General features: G+C 36.7%; 1 protein-coding gene across 1 annotated transcript; it reads right to left on the bottom strand.

Annotated features, from left to right (window-relative positions):
* Window positions 1–837: 837 nt before the first annotated feature.
* On the bottom strand, window positions 838–20,558 carry vax2 (ventral anterior homeobox 2). The gene is made up of 4 exons (XM_058783169.1): window positions 20,425–20,558; window positions 18,895–19,361; window positions 15,288–15,475; window positions 838–1,705 (listed from the first exon to the last, which is right to left on the bottom strand). Exons 2-4 carry the CDS (start codon window positions 19,142–19,144, stop codon window positions 1,217–1,219), a joined length of 927 nt encoding a protein of 308 aa, XP_058639152.1. The 5' UTR covers window positions 19,145–19,361; window positions 20,425–20,558; the 3' UTR covers window positions 838–1,216.
* Between the last annotated feature and the right edge of the window lie 561 nt (window positions 20,559–21,119).

Here is a 21,119-nt window from a genome sequence, read left to right as displayed (position 1 = left end):
GAAGCAACTCTCAGACGTGAGGAAGCATGTTAATTAGGGGCAGTGGACCATTTTCACATTTCTGGGGTTCTCAGAAGTGGAAGTCACCGTAGTTGGGTGAATTTCTATAGTCGTGAATGGAAGCTACAAGAAATAGAATTTTTGTGTTCTCACTTGTCCCAGTAGTGAAAATATACCCTAGTGTTTCTATGACTTTTGAAAAGAGGAAAAAAATTATAGAGAGATTGTTTGTCAGAAGAGAGAAATATGTCAAATTTGCTGTCACTCCCTCAGCCCCGTTGCATTAGAAACACTTTAACCAGTTTGCTGACATGTAAAGTTAATGAAAACCTTGATAGAATTACGATGCTAATAACTGGAAGCATGTAATCACAGTCTGTAAAAAGGGTCCTTACATTGTTGTTGAGCCTATGAGGGCATCGCTTTCAATTGAGAAATTGATGTGTTACCAAAAGAAGAGACATTTTCGAAGAGTTGTGCATTGACAACTTATCCTTGATGAGAAACGCATGTGATGAGCACTTTTAGACGCTATTATTTTGCATTTTTCTAAAGACCTGTGTAATTTTCTACATGCTCAGATTCAATGTTGCATCACTGCTATATGAATAATCATTCTGTCCGTTGAACTCTCATTAGTACCAAGGTCCAGTGCAGAATAAATGCCACAAAAGTTGTCAGTGCCTTGTTACAGTTACTGTACGTGTTCACTCACCTAATTCTCTCATTCTTATACTTTCACACAGACTCACATTTACATTGACACGAAGCTCCCCAAAGTCAATTAATTTAGAGCAGCATAAAAACGCACCACAATGTTGATAATTTTTTCGTCATTTTTTTTTTCATTTTTTTTAAACACCCAACTTGCGAAATGATTTAGCCTTTTACAATTACAGTTACATTTACAGCGTTTTCCATCGTTCACAAAGAATAAGTTCCTCACCACACAAGTAATGCAAAAATGGAAGGAAACCTGTGGACGACGAAATTCACCGAACACAGCGATGCTTAATTACAGGCTTCGTTCCAAACGCTCACCTCCACTGGAACGATGGAGTCCGACTGGCCTCGGTTTGGTTGTAGGCACTAGCGCAAGAGAGGCCATCTTTCAATCTCTTTCTGTTAGTTTGCGAACCTTCCAGTTGTTCACGGCAACAGGTGAGACCCCTGAGACAGGTAGAAGGAGGAAGGGACCAGTCGGTTGGGAACGTTTTTAGGAAACGGTCTTCTTCCCATTTAACTCTCCGTCCTTCCTTTCTATCCTCATGTAGGGCTCAAACGCTGAGGATCCGCACCCATATCCTGATGGTAGTTCGTGATGGGTGCCGCCCAGGAGAGGCATGGTAAAGCATAGGGAGGGTGGTGGGACGCCGAGGCGCGGCGAGGGTGGGGTGCCGCCTAAAGAAGACAGCGACAGTCCGAACGTCCCACCCGCTGCCACCCCGGGAGGCGTGGTGCTGCTACTCACCCCAGAGGAAGTGGATACAGACGGGCTGCCCAGGAGCGAGCCATTACCCGCGTGCGGGTGAGCCAGCAGCGGGTTGGGCGGAGGTGCAGGCACAGACAGAAGACGCCCCTGTTCAAGCAGCCGCAGGATGTTGCATGTGGCGAGCGATTCAGAAGTGGATGACGACCGTTTGTCAGTGTCCTTGGTCTGGTCCTTCTTCTGTTTGGTGCGGCGGTTTTGAAACCACACTTTCACCTGCCAAACGAGAGCAAAAGTTGTAAGAGAAATTGATAGACAAATGTGTTTCTTGGTTATAACTAGAAGAATAACAAAGTGCAGTAAATGGTAAAATGATAATACATTCGAACAATATGATAACAAATACCAGTTTGCAACATTAAGTGCCAAAATGCACTGTTTTGTACAGGTAATATAACTGGAAACAAATGACACCAGAAGCCTCATACATTCATGGTAAAAAAAAAAAAAAGGGTCATGTCTGCTTTTAAGTTAAAAACTACTAAGGTGAATACAGTGACTTTGGGTCCAAAAATGTATTTGGACACTTAGGACACTCTTAAAAATGACTCAAAGCAGCTTTGGAAACTTTGGAGTAGGAAAATAACTGTTAACATTGCAAAATTAAGCAATTATGAAACATGTCTATAGCACGTATTGTATGAGTGAAGTCATAGTATGTGTCAAATTTAATTTTTGGGTTAGGTGTTTGGACAAGCATGCCTTAGCAAGCACCACTGATTACCACAAATACAGGGTTTGTCTGTTCGGCGACATTGACACACATGGGAGGCTTCTCCTTATGGCTTCCTGATAAGCAAAGATCAATGAAGCATGTTCAAAAGTGCGCTGAACTCGAGTTAAAGCGCTGCTGACCTCAGGTTAAAAAGTGCACTGTACTCTGCATGTCCTTGTCCTGCATGTTTAATTGATACAGCGCTGCTTTATTGCAGAGTATATTCTGGGGTCGACGACGGGTCGAGATCAAGCTCTACTCATAAACATAAAGAAAATCAGGCCTATGAAAAATGCATTTCATCCTGACCGGGTTTTTACCTGTCACCTGATGCTTTGTCCCACCCTGGGGACCATAAAGGAGGAGACGGCACCATTTTCGACTGTACATATGTGCAGACACATCAACACATCGTAAGCTCTCAGAAATGCACATTCACACTCATTTTCTCACTCTTAATGTTTAGGGCTCTAGAACATGGGATGATTGAGGTTCAGATCCCATCAAGCAGAGCACTTCACACTTGTCTGCACTATGAGACACTTTTGACGCTTTTCTCCGTACACAAGAAAAAAGGACTTTAGTTTTGCTGCAAGTGTTTTGGACATACAGAAAAATAGTGTCATCTGTGCAATACTTGATGCTTGAGGCAATGTAAAACAATATTTGTGACCTGTTTTACTTCTGTTATGTATTTTACAGTGAAATATGTGTGAGGAGATTCACCAAGAAAACCCTAAGATCTGACTTCACTTCATATACGTTGAAGCACAACTAGCAACCATTAATTGAAACTAAAGAGGCCTTGATGACATTTTAGTAGTGTTAGACCAATAGCAAGCAGCAGAATGATTTCTGGCACTGAACTGAATGACATTGTGACACTGAAAACTGGAGTAATGATGTTTAAAATTCAGCTTTGTGTATAATATATTCAAATAGAAAAGAGTTATTTTAAATTTCAATATTTCAAATTTGACAAAAGGACTAAAAATATTTAAAAAGCTCAGCTTTACTGCAAATAAATAAATAAAATAAATATATACAGTGGGTACGGAAAGTATTCAGACCCCCTTAAATTTTGCACTCTTTGTTATATTGCAGCCATTTGCTAAAATCATTTAAGTTCATTTTTTTCCCTCAATGTACACACAGCACCCCATATTGACAGAAAAACAGAATTGTTGACATTTTTGCAGATTTATTAAAAAAGAAAAACTGAAATATCACATGGTCCTAAGTATTCAGACCCTTTGCTCAGTATTTAGTAGAAGCACCCTTTTGATCTAATACAGCCATGAGTCTTTTTGGGAAAGATGCAACAAGTTTTTCACACCTGGATTTGGGGATCCTCTGCCATTCCTCCTTGCAGATCCTCTCCAGTTCTGTCAGGTTGGATGGTAAACGTTGGTGGACAGCCATTTTAGGTCTCTCCAGAGATGCTCAATTGGGTTTAAGTCAGGGCTCTGGCTGGGCCATTCAAGAACAGTCACGGAGTTGTTGTGAAGCCACTCCTTCGTTATTTTAGCTGTGTGCTTAGGGTCATTGTCTTGTTGGAAGGTAAACCTTGGCCCAGTCTGAGGTCCTGAGCACTCTGGAGAAGGTTTTCGTCCAGGATATCCCTGTACTTGGCCGCATTCATCTTTCCCTCGATTGCAACCAGTCGTCCTGTCCCTGCAGCTGAAAACACCCCACAGCATGATGCTGCCACCACCATGCTTCACTGTTGGGACTGTATTGGACAGGTGATGAGCAGTGCCTGGTTTTCTCCACACATACCGCTTAGAATTAAGGCCAAAGTTCTATCTTGGTCTCATCAGACCAGAGAATCTTATTTCTCACCATCTTGGAGTCCTTCAGGTGTTTTTTAGCAAACTCCATGCAGGCTTTCATGTGTCTTGCACTGAGGAGAGGCTTCCGTCAGGCCACTCTGCCATAAAGCCCCGACTGGTGGAGGGCTGCAGTGATGGTTGACTTTCTACAACTTTCTCCCATCTCCGACTGCATCTCTGGAGCTCAGCCACAGTGATCTTTGGGTTCTTCTTTACCTCTCTCACCAAGGCTCTTCTCCCCGATAGCTCAGTTTGGCGGACGGCCAGCTCTAGGAAGGGTTCTGGTCGTCCCAAACGTCTTCCATTTAAGGATTATGGAGGCCACTGTGCTCTTAGGAACCTTAAGTGCAGCAGAAATTTTTTTGTAACCTTGGCCAGATCTGTGCCTTGCCACAATTCTGTCTCTGAGCTCTTCAGGCAGTTCCTTTGACCTCATGATTCTCATTTGCTCTGACATGCACTGTGAGCTGTAAGGTCTTATATAGACAGGTGTGTGGCTTTCCTAATCAAGTCCAATCAGTATAATCAAACACAGCTGGACTCAAATAAAGGTGTAGAACCATCTCAAGGATGAGCAGAAGAAATGGACAGCAGCTGAGTTAAATATATGAGTGTCACAGCAAAGGGTCTGAATACTTAGGACCATGTGATATTTCAGTTTTCTTTTTAATAAATCTGCAAAATGTCAACAATTCTGTGTTTTTCTGTCAATATGGGGTGCTGTGTGTACATTAATGAGGGAAAAAAATGAACTTAAATGATTTTAGCAAATGGATGCAATATAACAAAGAGTGAAAAATTTAAGGGGGTCTGAATACTTTCCGTACCCACTGTATAGGTCAAGCTCTACTCATAAACATAAGAAGGTTGTTTCACCGTTTCAAGGATATTTAAAGTCCGTCACACAGTTTCAGTCCCTCTCATGGGAACAACATCTATTCATTAGGAGTCTCTAAGAACGTGTGACCCGGGACCTGTATTGTTTACGGGGATATGATGACCTCCATGACGACAGAAGCTTACAAACACACTCCAGAAATGAATTTCCGTCGTAAACCCAGTAAGACGCTAACAGCTGAATAAAACCTGGGTCAAACAATTTTGCAAGCTGAGGTCTGTAACACAGATCATGGACTCAACGTGGCCATTAGTGTGAGGATAATGAGATTGTGGAGTGATACCATGAAGCTTACGTGAGCATGCTGATGCTGTGTGTTCATGAACAGTATGTGTACAAAAGTATGCAAAGGATGTATTTACATGCTCAATATATTTAACACTTTTTTTTTTTAATACTTTAAGGCTGTAATCTATGTATTCATATTTCAGATTTTTTTACAGACCCTATAGTGGGCGGGGCTTACGGTTTTAGATTACAAAACTCAGCCATATTTCGACTTTACAGAAAGTAAAAGGGGGGAAAAAAATGAAAATATGGGAGTGAAAAGACGAAAGCAAATCTCTTCCATCGTACATCTACACTATTGGGATGAAATCCTCTTTAATGAGATCGAGGGTTCACCACTGGGGCAGAGATTACTAAACGCTGGATCTGCATGACCTGGATTTGCTCCCTGGCCCGCGGCATCCCAATCCACTCCGCTCTCGTTCTTCAGTGAACTCAGAATCAGCACAATGCACTGGTGCAGAACGAACTCCAGTACATCAATTCATCAGATACTTTTGCTATCCTACTGAAATTGTATCCGTTCTGCTGTAATTGGAGCCCCTATATTCTCCACCATAATCTTCTCTGTTTATGTAGTTTTTCTGTGCATGTAGTTATGAATGATGATGATGTAATGGTCTGTAGTCAAGGTAAATGGCAATTTGACATGACAATTAATTTGACAATTAAATTTGACATGAATGAAAATTAGGTTGCAAGTTTGTTTAGTGGGGTTCATTAAACGAGCGGAATGAACTTTCTAGAGCAAAGTTTGTCGAGACAATCTGTGAGTGTTCATTTGACAGTCTTTTTGGAAAGTGCTGGAAAAAAGACTTGCTAGCTAGAGATAGAGATAGATGGGTAAAATGATGGAAGGATAAACAATGAAGGATGGATGAATAGATGATAAAGATGGATGGATAGATGATAGAATGATGGAATAATGGATGGATGAATAGATGGATAAAAAGAACGAATGATGGAGGGACAGATGGATACATTTATAAATGAATGAATAGATATGATAAAGATGGATAATTGATGGATAGATGATAGAATAGTGAATAGAATGATGAAGAGAGATGGATAAATAGATGAAGAGGAAGATTGATAAATAGATCGCTAATAGAAACATGGATGATGGATGAATGGAATGATATATAAATAGATGATAGAACGATGGAAGGATGATAGATAGATAGATATATAGGCATTTGTCAATTCAGAATTGTGCACAACCCTAAACAACAAATTCTAGTGTGAGATGCTCGAGCACCTGACTTGTCTGCTGATCTTTTTGACACCTTTATTGACCCCGTCCAGAAGTAACATGGCCCGCTAGCTGCCATCTTGATCGCACACATGTGATAACACTGTTCAGCGCAATAAGGCATTCTGCTTATTCGGAGACCCCTCTGTGATCTCTCTTCTTTAAAGAGCTTGTCGGTCAATAATCTCATGCATCTTTCCTGAGGGATATTTGATTTAGCCGAGGCCCGAGTTGATGTCTTTAGAACCTCTCTAGGCGCACATGCCACAACATATGGTTTGATGTGAACATACTTGTGCTGTTATGTCCGGTCAGATGTTGTACACACATTCTGTAACACGCAGCTCACCTGTATTGTAATGTGTAAGGGAAAAGAGGGGAAGAAAGACCAGCGTTGCATGCATGCATGCATATGCAAATATAAAATTCTTTCTTTCTATTCCTATTACCTGATGATCAACTTACCCAATTACACCTGTTTATCCACTTTTCCTCATACCCTGACCCTTGTTCCTAGTTTTACCGAAGCACATGTTTGCGCAGGTTCAGCCAACGGTCAACCCTGTCTTACCGATGGCTGGTAGATAGGGCTCTATAATCCTCCTAACAGCAAAAGCATTTGGACTATTATTAGTTCCCTTCCCCCAGCACTACTGGATGACGCAGCCCATGTGCATATGTGATCGGGCAATTAGGCTTACAGTGTGTGGGCAGATACCAAGAAATTGTATCCTCCCATTGGATTAAAAGGCATCCCTGCTGAACCACAGCGCCTCTAGTGGTCGACATTCAACAGCACAGTCTCATAGAGATCTTCACTTTGATGATGCATTTCCACCTTCTGTATTTATTTATATATATATATATATATATATATATATATATATATATATATATATATAGATTTAAATTATTTAATGTACATTTATATACTAATATAATATTGCTATATTTGTTTTTGTTAGTAAATTATGTAAAGTACATCTAAAACTATGCCGTTTTATATATTAACATTGTTATTTATATATATTTTAAATATTTAATTTATATTTAAACACTATACATTGTTATATGGATATAATAATATTGTTATATTAATAAAAGGAAAGAAATCATCACTGATGTGAGGGGATTTCTAATACAGATGCTGAAGGAGGACTGTAAATATCTTTTTTTTTTTTTTTTTTCCACAGTCGTAATTCATCTCTGTTTTGTACCTCGTTTTAGTCAGTGTTCAGATCTGGGACTCTTAAAGCAGAGTTAAGTGTAGTAGTTTTCTGTTCTCTCTGATCCTATCAGATAATTGTATTACAATCTGGCTGACGAATTACAAACTGCAGATTTACATGCAAACACCACCCTTCAATCTCATCAACGTTTCCGCTCCTCTGAGGCCTGAAGTCCTGACTCATACTTTCTGCTCCTAAAGTTGTTTTCTCACATACGGCTGTCAGCAAAGCAAACTATAAGCTGCAAAATGAAAATGAAATTGACCTACTAACATTGTCCATTCTAAGTGCTCAGATTGTCTAAACTGGTGCCTTTCTTTCTTTGCCTCTTCTAGATCTCATCTCTTCTTTTCGTGTCAGACGTTACGTTTCTTTACACGCTGTCTGGGTGTAGAAGAGAACAATGAACAACGAAAGCGTTCGTTAGGTCACCAGCTCAGTGGCGGATGTACAGCAAGACACGATTATCTGTGAGTAAAAAGCAACCAGACGTTCTGTCTGTCTGTCTATATTTCACAGATATAACGATGTTACTAGGTTTTTCCTTCTAAAACTCTTGCTTCAATCACTTACACTTCCTATTTATTCATGGCTTACACAATCTTTCATCCGTTAAATCCATGGCTTTCTCATAGATGAACCGAAAGCAACAAAAGAATGGTACAATGTGTTAAGCAAAGCCCAGAAATCTTGGGAATAAAGACCACACAGCGGAGCCACCAGTTGCTACATTTAAGCGCATAATATTCAGACAAATAAAAGCCGCATTCAGCTCGTAAATGTTCATCTATACATTCTTAGGTGTTTTAATAATATCAAACACAAGTACATCAAATGCTTTCTCTGAATTGGCTACACAGTTAAGGTAATTACTCATTGGTCGTTCTCCTGTGTAAACAGAAAATAAAAAGTTGTCACATTATGCTGATCGGCATTGGTCTATTCTTCACCAAACAATGCATTCCCATTTTAAAACCAAGCAAAGCAGAATCTTTCTGTCCTTGACTGAGGTATTTCATTAAAAAAAAAAAAGACAAAGAAAAGAAAATTTAAAGACCCTGCTTGATTAACACAAAACCACTGAGAAAGACTTTGGAAAGTGTTGAAGTCAAAGACATCCCACTTTAATTAATGCAATATATTTCTAAGTGAAACAGGATGATTTTGTACCCAAAACATTACTATAAACCTTAAGGGAAAAGCACAAAAGGCTCAAAAGAATTAAAGTTCAACTCTAACAAAATTAACAAAAAAAAAAAAAATATATATATATATATATATATATATATGTATATATATATATATATATATATATATATATATATATATATATATATATATATAAAGGGTATTCTTATATCATAAGCTTTGTGTGTGTGTTTGAGTATGTCTGCTCATTGTGCTTTGCAACAACATGCAAAATAATTTCATATGTGGCAAGTAAGTGTCTTTCTGTCCTTGACAGAGATAGTTATTTAAGAAAGACAAAGAATCGAAAAATTGCAAGGCTTTTGCTTGTTTGACACAAAACCAGTAAAGAAGATATGGCCAGTGTTGAAGTCAACATCCTCAACTCACTTTAAATAAATGAACATATTTCTAGATGAAACAGGATGTTGGATATTTTGAGTCCAATCGACCCAAAACATTACTGTAAACCCGAATTTAATGGCATATTTTTTAAAAAAAGCTTCCATTAGGGGGTTTTCACAGCAATGCATTAAAAGAACCATTTTCTTTGAAAAACATTCTAAAAATCTGTAGAACCTTTTGTGGAATGGAAAGATTCCATGTATGTTAAAGGTTCTTCATGGAACCATAGACACCAATAAAGAACCTTTATTTTAAAGAGTGTAGAGACAAACACAAAAAAGTGAAACAGGATGTTTCTTCACCTGAAATATAACTGTAAACTCCAATTTCAAGGTAAAGAGAAACACAAACGACTCAAGAGTGAAAGATAAACTCTAACAAACAAAAAAATGACAAAAATGGAGTTAATGACATAAGAACACAAGACTTTGTGTGTATGAGATTCCGTCTGTGTGTCGTGCTTTGTGGCAACATGCTGCTGGCTGAATGGATAAAAAAGATTGCGCACACTGACTCACTCAAGGCTTTCAGAACTGCCCATTTAATTCTATTAAAGCTGCTTTTTATCACCACGAGGACCTGCGAATTCAGGAACTTTCAGATTTAATGTTTGCCAGCTTTGTTTGTATGTCAACCTCACCCCAAAACCCAAATATTTATACAATCAAACATATTTGTGGCCTGAAACTTGCTGTGAGAACCTTATAAATCATAATCTGACTGATGCCTTTCATCAAAGGGTCTAGGTTGAAGTCAAACCCTGCGTTCTGCTTATGTATGTTAAGGTCACACTGATAGAAGAGACTCATTGTGCTCAAATAGAGAAATGCTGAGGTGAACTGTCACTCACTCGGCTAATAAAAAGCTCTCACTTCAATAAACACAAGGAAACAAAGTGCTGCACAAAACCTGTTTATTTCCTCATGCTTTAAGCAAACAGGTCAGGAGACTGCGTCTCAAGATGTTCTTCAATTTATTTTTCCACGAGCCTTTATTTTGTGGTCTCTCATTCAGTGATGCCAAGCCATCAAAGCACAATTGAAATAAGGTTAACAGTTAAATCAAACCTGAATAAAGACTCCCGATTCAGTCTGTATATAAATTAACAGCAGTATCTCAGATAATAAATATCTAGCAGACATCGGATCTGCTTCACGATCAATGAGCCTCCGGGGCCTGAATACCCCATACAGTCATGTGCGGTTCGGATCCCTGCTGTGTTACGCTGGAGCGGGGAGCCATCTGCTGGGGACAGGGTCTGAGGAAAAACCCTTATTTTGATGTAAACAAACAGGGAAATCCTATAACTTTGAAATACTTCACATTTAGCCAATCATTTCCCCCATGCTTACACTCCAACCCAGACTAAACGGATCCTCTGAGAAGCTGCAGGGAAAAAAGTTGAGCTGCTTTTAAACCTCACAAGGTGAGTCATCTTCATCCATGACACTGAAATGCAGTTTATCAAAAGTAAAAATTTAATAATTGAATAAACTTCTTAACAGTTCATGATTGACCCCCATAAGAGTGGTTACCTATATACCATTACAAAAAAGTGCTATGGTAGTAAAGTGATGGTGTCATATGGTAATACTATGGTACAAAATTATTATAATATTCATGCAACATGCCATCCTGTCCAAACATCATTAAAATCTCCATCTATATCTATCTGTCTGTCTATCTGTCTATCTATCTGTCTATCTATCTATCTATCTATCTATCTATCTATCTATCTGTCTGTCTGTCTGTCTGTCTGTCTGTCCGTCTGTCTAATGCATTATTGTGAGAAAAATCTGTCTTACTATGGCTACTTCTCATTAATGTTACAGTTATTTCTTTGAAATTCAAGGGGAAAACGCTCAATCTCATGCCTTATCGTTAAATTCGATCCAATTTGAAGATAATTTAAAGCTCTATTCTCTGCTTTCAGAGACTGACCACTTTCTTTATTCTCATTAAATCTTCATGAGAGAACAAAATCAATTCTGCGTTGTATGATAGAGGTTGGACTTAATTATTTATTTCTAATTAAATCCGCAATTGACGTAAGAAATCACTGCAAAAAAAAAAAAGTCCTTGAGTCCATTTAGAACCACATTGATTGGGTTTGAAGCCAAGACGATCAAATACAGCCCTCTTCGTTTATTTTCGATAGATGTGAGTGTTTTTACCATGGACATTTTTATGATGTCTGTCATGACAAAGTTTCTTACGCGCACTTTGTCTCTCTGGAGAGAAGCACAAACGCAAAGACTGAAAAGTTAAAGATAAGGCTCTGGTCGTGTTATATGCCGAAATTCATAGGGAGTTCATAGCCATTGCAAATGTTGAGGCGCAACAAGTCGCGTGCGCGCGCCTGACGGGAGATGGGTTTTTTCCCCCAATTTTAACGCATATGTGTTTCTTGACTAGTATCAGATATACAAAGCAAGTCCAAAACTCGGGAGCGCGCGACTACATATTTATCAGTACAATAATAAATAATTAGTATTATTAGCTACTCTATGTTGAGCTAAATGGATTTCGATTAAGCTGCATAATATTGGAATAAATGATTGAATAGTGTAAAGTCTTTCAATAATATATTGTACCCGTAGAAACTTAGAAAAACCTACAGATGCCATAAAAAATGGCGCTTTAATTATATAAAAAAAAATGATTTAATTTCTATAGACACGTGATTATCCAAAGGTTTAAACCACTGCATGTGCATAACTGAAGACTCACTGGGTTAGGTTAGGTTAGCTCAATCTTGTGTTATTTTGCTTTCACATATATATAATTATATCAATAGATAAGCCTATATATTTACATAAATATTGCAGTGGAATAAACTGAAATGCACATATTTTCCAATCGCAATTTGCACGTCGCAATGGAAGCTGCTGCACCAAGATAATTGGTATGAGAATAAATGAATATGAATAAGTATTAGCACCCAATCTGTGTTATATATGTACATTTTAAAAGCAATTTCATTAAAGTGAAAATGGAAACGCTTTTTGTATTGAACATGATTTATTGTCTCCAAAGCCATCTTTTTTTTTTTTTTTCACTTTGGTGACCAGGTGGCTCACAGTTTTATAGATACAACGGATATGATTGCAGGAAAACTATCTTTTATTTAAGCTGTTTTGTTTTTTGAAGTTCCATTAAAACTTAATTAAAGTGGAATATGCGGATTATTTTTTAATAATGAAATCTTATACTGCGTCTGATGGTTTTTGGCTCTTTATTCATAAATTGGATTCGTCATATTTAAATGAAGAGTTTATGCTTCCTTAACAGAACATTTGACATGATTTAAAGACTTTGACCGCAAGTTCTTCAGACAAGCACGCATGGGGTTTTCAGGAAATTTCTTTTAGTTTTAATTTCAGTGTAGAAAAATATAGCCTAGTGCTCACAAGAAGTCTATAGAAAGATTACATACAATTATTTTGTTTCTATATGTAGCCTACTTTTACGAGAGCCAGTAAAATACACGGTTCAAAGCTGACTGAAAATTTCATTAATTGCATTCAGTTTTTAAATTGACGTATATCGTATTCATATTTTTTTTTTAATTCATCATCAAGATTAGGCTAATGCTTATCTAACTGGTCACTATTTCTCTTACGTTTTTCACCATTTTAATGACCTAGTTAATTTTGAATGGTCCTGCAATGTGGGGAAAAAACATGATTTAAGTACAAATATTTAATGTAATGGAATCTTAATTAATGAGCTAAAAAAAAAAAAAAAAAAAAAACCTGAATGCACGAGTTGTAGATGCTCTAGCAAGTCACACAGGCTTCAATCGTAGGCTTTTTCAAGTCAAATACCATTGTGTACTCGTCCAAAACTCAGAGAGCGCTCCTTTTATTTGTTGTAAGCATAATGGATCTTTAAAATTCTATGCGTGTATGGAAATATAACATCGTATCTTACAATTTCACTTATAATTGCAGCTGACATCAGTACAGCGCCCCTAGCGTCACATTCCTGCCACCAAACTATATATTTAAACTAAGATCATGTACACTGGTGGATTTTTTTTGTAATTTTTTTTAGGAAAACAGATTTAAATGTACATTATGCCGCTATGCAGATCTACAATAATTTGAAACAGGTGTATTATTAATTTATTAATTCGTTTCATTAATTCCTGAATTTCTAATTGGGTAGGCTAACAATAATATTTTATTTGGATTAGATTAAAGCAAAATATAACAGACGGTAGAGGCAAGGTTTGAAAACATGACTGCAAACATCAAAAATGGCTCCATTAACCTTTTAAAATTGGTTCGTTTTAATAAACCCTTGCAGGTGCCAGAAATGTGATGAAACCATTGTTTGAATCAAACCATGCCAATTTATTATTTACATTGCATTGAATCATCTTTTTCAGATGCAAGTTTATGGCGATCTAAGACCCGTGGTCTGTGCAGATAATATATTAAAATTGCTTTGAAATTACTACATCATTGTCTGCTATTTATAAAAAATACAGCATTAAACCAAAATTGAGTGTTTTGAAAATTGAGCTCTGAAGCAATCATGGATGTCCACATAATACCGTGCGTCTGAACACGATTCGGTGTGATTTATAGGATATTCACTGTGTGATAGTCTATTTTGAGAGCACGCGTCTGGTAAAGTTAGCCTGACCAATAGGTGGATCCGCGAGTAACGGATGAATTTTATAGTTGTTATTCGTTTTTTTTTTTTTTTAATCACTTGGATGATACCATTTAACTAAATCAAACTTTTAAATAAATAAAGTATTTTAAATTCCGACTACTTAGAAAATACAATAAATCTGAAGACGCAGTGCATGAATGACGACTGGACAATTGGGGCCCCCGGTTTTTTTTTTTTTTTTTTTTCTTACGTCTGAATAAAGAAATGCTCCTCCCACTAACGCCCACTGTGCGAATACTAATTATGAGTATTGTGTTTATAACAATGGAGGCTGACATGCAGCATTTGCAGACAGGAGATTGGCAACTCTAGCGCTCGATTTGACGTCTATACGTTACATTTTTGCCAGTTTGCTATACCATCTGACCAACCATTGACTGCTTTGACAAAACATTTATTTATTTATCCATTCGTTCATTAATTATTTTATTTATATTTACTTATTTCCTATTTTAGATCGATACATTCTCACTTTCAGATTCAAAGACATAACAGGTCAACGAAAACAGGTCGTTTTTATATTAGTTTTGTTGGGATACGAATAACTAACTAATTTAATTATTTATTTTCTATATCTATCTATCTATCTAGATCTATCTATCTATTTTTTTACATTTATTTATTTGTGTTAAAACGTTTTTATTTAAATAGGGTAATTTTATTTAAATTTAATAGGGTATTTAGTTGGCTATTTATTGTATTTTTGCATGGTATTATCATTGAGGATATTACATACGATTTCTTTAATTTTATAACCCAGTAAACATGTCTTGTACACTATAAAAATCAAGAAGAAGATCAATTTTAAAATAACAAGCAGTCACTAAATGAAATGTTTGGGTATTTTCGCGGACTTTTGCGGGGGGGAAAATGCATATCTGACGTAAATATGTATTTTTGACACTGCACTACACTTAATCTAATCGAATCTAATCTCCTTTACCGCGCTATACGACATGCACAGTGCCATAATAAAAATCAAACACTTGAAAGATCGAAGAAATAACTACGATGTCATCAAAACATATAACATGAAGAGGAATTCTGGAGAATTTACAGGGACAATCAAATTGCAAACAGAAATGTAATCAATATAATTTTAAAAATAGCCTATATATTGTTGTTTTGTATACAAAAAGTATAATAATAATAATGATAATAAGTACACCTACCATGCAACAAAATATTTTATAGGCAATTAAAATAGATATTTATATAGCTAGCCTATTGCATTGAAAAGCAGCATCTCATTCAAAAGCGAAGCTCACTATTATCATGTCTAACAAGCATGAATGCGTTGGGTACCTGAGTTTCTGAAAGATTGAGCTGCCTGGCGAGCTCCGTGCGCTCGCGTCCGACCACATACTGACATCGCTGGAACTCGAGCTCCAGCCGGTAGAGCTGCTCCGCCGTGAACGAGGTCCGCGTGCGCTTCGGCCGGTCGAGATCCAGGCCTTTTGGCAGAACAATCTCCCGAATAGTGCCCTTGGCGTCTGTTTAGCACACACATGCATTACACGATTTACCATTTGTTTGGAAATAAGCCAATTATCTTACATTATTAGGAGTGGGAGAAAACCTGACTGATTAATACGTTGTAACATATTTTAAAATACGGATATATGACAATAAGAGTGTGTACATGTACTTTAGATCATTTTGCATCACAGAAATAAAACTGAAAGAATTTGTACACATTGCCAGTTAAACAAACTATGAATTTAGCTCAATATAAAGATGCGTATTGCTTTCGATTTCTAAAGACGTTTGATTATTGATAGTGCCAGCTAGAAATGATTAATTTAGTGGCCTAATTGTTGAAAATTTGGCCACTGAGTAGTTTAATCGAGATTTGATTTTGTTTCACCATTACAGTATGCGAAATCTATATAGTACACAACACAAGTTTCCAAATGAGTTGCCCAAGAGGAGCTTTAATCCAGTATCCTGTCATTTTCCTTGATTGGTAATGAGATCTGCTTAAGTTGTGTTTAGTAGAAAACTCTCCAAAGGTGAGCACGCTTTTGGTCTATTTGTTGGATCAAATCATGAAAACATATTTACATTACAACATTTGTGTTCGTGTTCGTCCAGGCAGACCAAAGCAGCATAACAAGAATGTGCATATTGTAGTTTGCAGTCACTTGAAGATTATTTTTGTCAACATGAAACATGATTATCAACACGGTAAAACATTTTATTGATATCACGAATGGCATGCAACATCAAAAAACATAATATCAGATAATTATGTGATAAATATGGCATTATGTTAAACTCCATTATGCAACATCTGTCACCAAGATATGTCTTGGCTAATACATTTTGTAATCAAATGTAATAAATGTTTTGTTGTTAAAATGCAACATTTTTATTGAGCATTATATTTTTGATCTATACAATTCATTTTCCTGTCACTTTCTAAATAAATATCCAAGCGGTTTTGAGTCTTTGTGCTCAGTAAACAGCGCAAAAGTATTGATTAATTTCAATGTGTAGTAATTGAATTATACACAATTCTTCCTAGCATTGTCAGTTCTTATTCCACATTTCCCCAGAAACCAAACACACAGATATGATTGACAGATAATAAACAGAAATGTATATATTTGAACTCATTTTAAACTGGCCTGAAACTGAATATTACAACATACGCTGCAATTTTAATTTTTCATGTTGAGTGATGTCACCATCATTATACATTAGACAACATTTATTAGTAGATAAAAGTAAAGAAATACTAAGACTTGTGTCCCAAACCAAAATGTGCTCTATTTAAAAAAAAAAAAAAATGCTTTGGGGAAATAGTCATATTGCAGTGAGTCATATCTGTCAGGTTGTGACAACAAGAATATACTTAAATCCTAGCTGTGCTGATTTTTTTTTTTTTTTTTTCCCAGAACTTCAAAAATGGTAACGTTAAATCATATTAATGTGATATGTTATTAGAATGGGTTTAATTAGCTCTGTGTTAAAATTCTGTGGTAAAGTATTAATATTGAACATGACATTCTGTACGTCTATAGCTCCGCCTATTTTAATGTCTGCCTGGCAACCAAGCTCAGTATCTTATGATCACACTTGGTTGAACTATAATATCACAATACAATAATGGTATTTGTTGATACAAAGAGGTAGAATGTTAATGGCGAACCCTTCTTTAATTGCTTTTTCCTCATTGTTTCAAATCAACGCGAGCCTTTGGGCCTATGACACAGACCTGCTGACCTTTCAGTGACCCCGGTTCTCTCGAGGACTCGGGCGCATTCAATCGTCAGCTTTAAAAACAAATAGTGACACCGGGGATTGTGGGCTTACTGCGCCAAAACCACTCAGATCCCCTACAGCTGGTCCAATCACAACCCAAATAGTAGCTCGGCTTTCACTGCCACTATTGCAGGACTGCTCGGACAGTTTTGTGCATTGAATTTCATAAACCATATAGTGAAAGGGCATCTAAATGAAAAGCCTGGGTAGCATTTGAAATATTATAATTAAACAAGTATTTTCCTGTTGTATATATTACAACAAAATAAAACTCATAAAATAGTTATATTGAAAATATATAAATGCTTTGAATAGTGTTATAAGCATTGCAGATTCTAATTCGGCCAAAGATTGTCATTTTAAAATGTAATACAATGTTACATGGTGCAAACAATTCAGATGGTTGTCAAATATTTAGTGGATTGATATCTGTATTATTATAAAATCTGTATTATTATAGAAATATTAATGTCGTTTTTATTTTCAATTTTTGGCTACATTTTGGCTCGTGTTTTCCTCTTGTTTTTAAAAACGGAAATGGGAACACGAAAAATATGCATAGTAAACCTGAATTGTAATTTAAATCTTTTATATATCATGAGGTCGAATGGCTTTCACCTCCTGGTAGTAAATACCCTATATCACAAGAAATTTATTTCATTTTTCAACCACGTATTCCCTAAATTATGACTTTAAAAAATGGTATTTGCATGGACCTTATTTTTTACTTTTTGTTTTAACAGTTATTCCCTTTTCTCGTTTTTATAATGTGTTTATAAAGACTTTACCTCTGTAAATAAAGGGTGTTCTGCCAAAGAAAGTATATAGATTGTGTTTTGTTTTTTTTTGTTTGTTTTTTTTTTGTTTTTAAATAACCTACATTTAGAAGTGGGCTACGTTTTTAGATATTTTTCATAGATTTAAAGAACCGCTTTCGATTATGCCTAATGTTTGCATGTGGTGTTGTTTTACCTTTCTTAAACACTAACATTTAATGATACACACAAAATAAGCTCAACACTCATGTTTGATGGTTGTAGTTTGTATGACATGAAATACATAGTACCTTTCATAAATTGCAAACAATATAAAAAGACACGTCTCGAAAACACTTTTATTTCTCTCTCTCTCTCTCTCTCTCTCTATATATATACATATATATAAATTGCAACTATGCTGTTTTAAATATTTGTAAAGTGTCATTGATGATTTTTGCGTTGGTTTAATGAGCATCATTTTACGATTTTGTGTTGGCCTATTTGGAGCATACCTACAATTTTGTACATCTATTTTTGTAATAATGTTTGTCATGAATTGTCAATTGTAAATATTGTGAACTAATCTCAGCTATTTGTGGTGTGCATATTATAATAATCACGACCACTAGCTACAAGAACAAAATACACTAAACGAAGCAGAAAATATCGTGTAAAATGAAAGGGTGTCTGTTTGAGATATTAGTAAATTATTTTAGTTTTTTTTATTGAATGCCAATGAACTGAAAATGAAAGTGAGTCTGTTTGTGACATTAGTAAAATATTTTAGTTTCTAACTGAATTTTTTTTTACCAAATAGTTAATGAGAGTATTACTAAGAGTTAATTTTTTAGCTCCAGCACATTTACGATAAATATTCGCTCACTCACCTCTGACCAGAATCCTTCGGCAATAGTCCGGATCGACTCCTAAAAGTTTATCGTGTCCATCCTCGCTAGAGGAAGTCGGTGTGGACGCAGAAGTCCCCGGTGTGTCGGTAGAACTTTGCACAGGTGACCGGTTTCCCACTTCCGTCCGGCTTTTGGAATCTCTGCCGCGGCCACGGCACAACGAATTGGATCCACAGTGGTTTCGGTCTTCGGCGATTCCATCGCCCATACTCGTGGCTTGATCAAACATCTAATAATTTAACTGTTTTGTGTGTTCACTTAGTTTTCTTGAGCTGTTTCTGAGCTTGAATAAATAGTCAGCGTAAGTTCTTTCCTGTCAGAAATGGGGAGATTATTCCCAGCAAAACATCAAATTAGAATCCAGCCACAGACTGCAGCGAAGGAACCGAGCTTCTGCCCAAATATTTTAGCATGTTCCGGCATCGGGCGTCCATGTAGGAGGAGATCTATAAAGAAGGGAAGGAAGGTTGAGGTGGAGGGGGCCCTGTGGGCAAGTGGAAGGACCCTCCTCAGCTATAGGATCGCGCTCAACCCAAAATGCATTCTGCATATATGCGCTGGGTTTCAAGGTCTATGACCGAGGCACTGGGAGGCGCTTCACTGCTTAACCACGTATAAGTAATTCCACACAACAAACATGGATCCGAGCGGCGCAAACTTTCCCTTTTCTCCCCTTTTATGACTTGTTCAGTCGATTTACTCGTTGTCTACACTGGGTGTTTTTGTATCTGCTCTGTGCTTTACAGAAGCTCTGGAGAAAGAGCCAACGGATTTCAGGATTTCTTCGGGAGGAGGGGGAGGTCAGTTTTTACGCGGGACCAATTTAGGAGTATCCCATAATAGACAATAAAATACAAATGTGTGGGCATAATGTGGGTGCGATTAGAATATTTTGAACATAATCTGAAGGCTGCGGCCGTCATAATAACATATAATTTCCAGAGTTGAGTATGCATTTGTTACGTTGACTGACAGAAGCGACGTCACTTCCGGACTGTAATCCATCAATCGATTGGTAAACAGAAACGAGTAAAAGCACGAGGTGGTTTAAACGCCCTTTGGCGTTCAGCGAAATAAACAATAGCCTAAATAAATGTAATAGCCGAACGGCCAAGGCGAATGTGAACGGATGCGTTGTGATTAAATAGTAAGCGCCCAAAACTATAGACTAAAACACGATTATTTTATAGTTTTAAAAGTCTTTTTAACTAAATCTAAAAGTAGAGGAAACAACTAGGGTGTTTATTTTGTAGAAATAAGCGTAGATCAATCAACTATTCAATAATCGCTTTCGAACTAAACAAATTGTTAAGAAAAAGATTTTTAATAGCTTGACTTTTGCCCATTTTCCCTATTGCTTTGACACCGTTGTTTAATTCTTTACGTTTTTTAGACTCAATATTGATAAATGCTCAGCCAACTCCAGCACAACAAAGATGTAGGCTATTGTAGCCTACACATTCTGTGCGTTATTGTGTAAATATGAACGAGAGATTTATTTGTGTTTACCTTATAGTGCACGAACCGCAGGTGTTCATCTCATCATTGAACCGCTGCCATAATACACAACAACAAAATTAAAATCTTTTATCTGAGTGCGCAATCCCATTACGGAGGCCGCAATGACATAATTGCAGTTTTGCCACTTTCAGCAGTGTTTATCATTCAGTGCCGAAATGGCTCATTATTGAATTCAGCTGCTCAGCACAGATTAAACCGTGAACGGGATGAATGGAGCTGTCAGTCACTTCCTCAAACCAACAGTACAGTCAAGAGAGGTTTAATTGCCTCCACTGCTCTCTGGCCCCACAGTCTCACGCACGGGCCCTTTCCTCCAACACATCGCAAAACAGCAGATATACCATAAACACACCCTTCCCCCTCGATTTTTAGCTGACGTAACCCAGAACATCACGTCAATCAAAAAATAAATTCAGATTTAATTTGAACAAATGTTCAGTTACACAAATAGTAGCCCATGTTTTTACTGTAGCCGATAACTCTCATGAAGACAGATTGTAGTTTTTTATTTATTTATTTTTTTTCACACAAAAAAATAAAACCAGTATCATATTTTTGTAATAGGTGTAAGTAAACAACAAAAATAATCAAAATGTTGAGTTCTTGAGTGTAAAGCTAAAAGTTTATTAATTTGTTTATTAATGTATTTATTAACAGTCAATGCTTTAAGATTTGTGTCTACA

Source organism: Onychostoma macrolepis, chromosome 07 (assembly GCF_012432095.1).
Source record: "Onychostoma macrolepis isolate SWU-2019 chromosome 07, ASM1243209v1, whole genome shotgun sequence".
Taxonomy (NCBI): Eukaryota; Metazoa; Chordata; class Actinopteri; order Cypriniformes; family Cyprinidae; genus Onychostoma; species Onychostoma macrolepis.
This window is presented reverse-complemented; position numbering and strand designations above follow the sequence as displayed.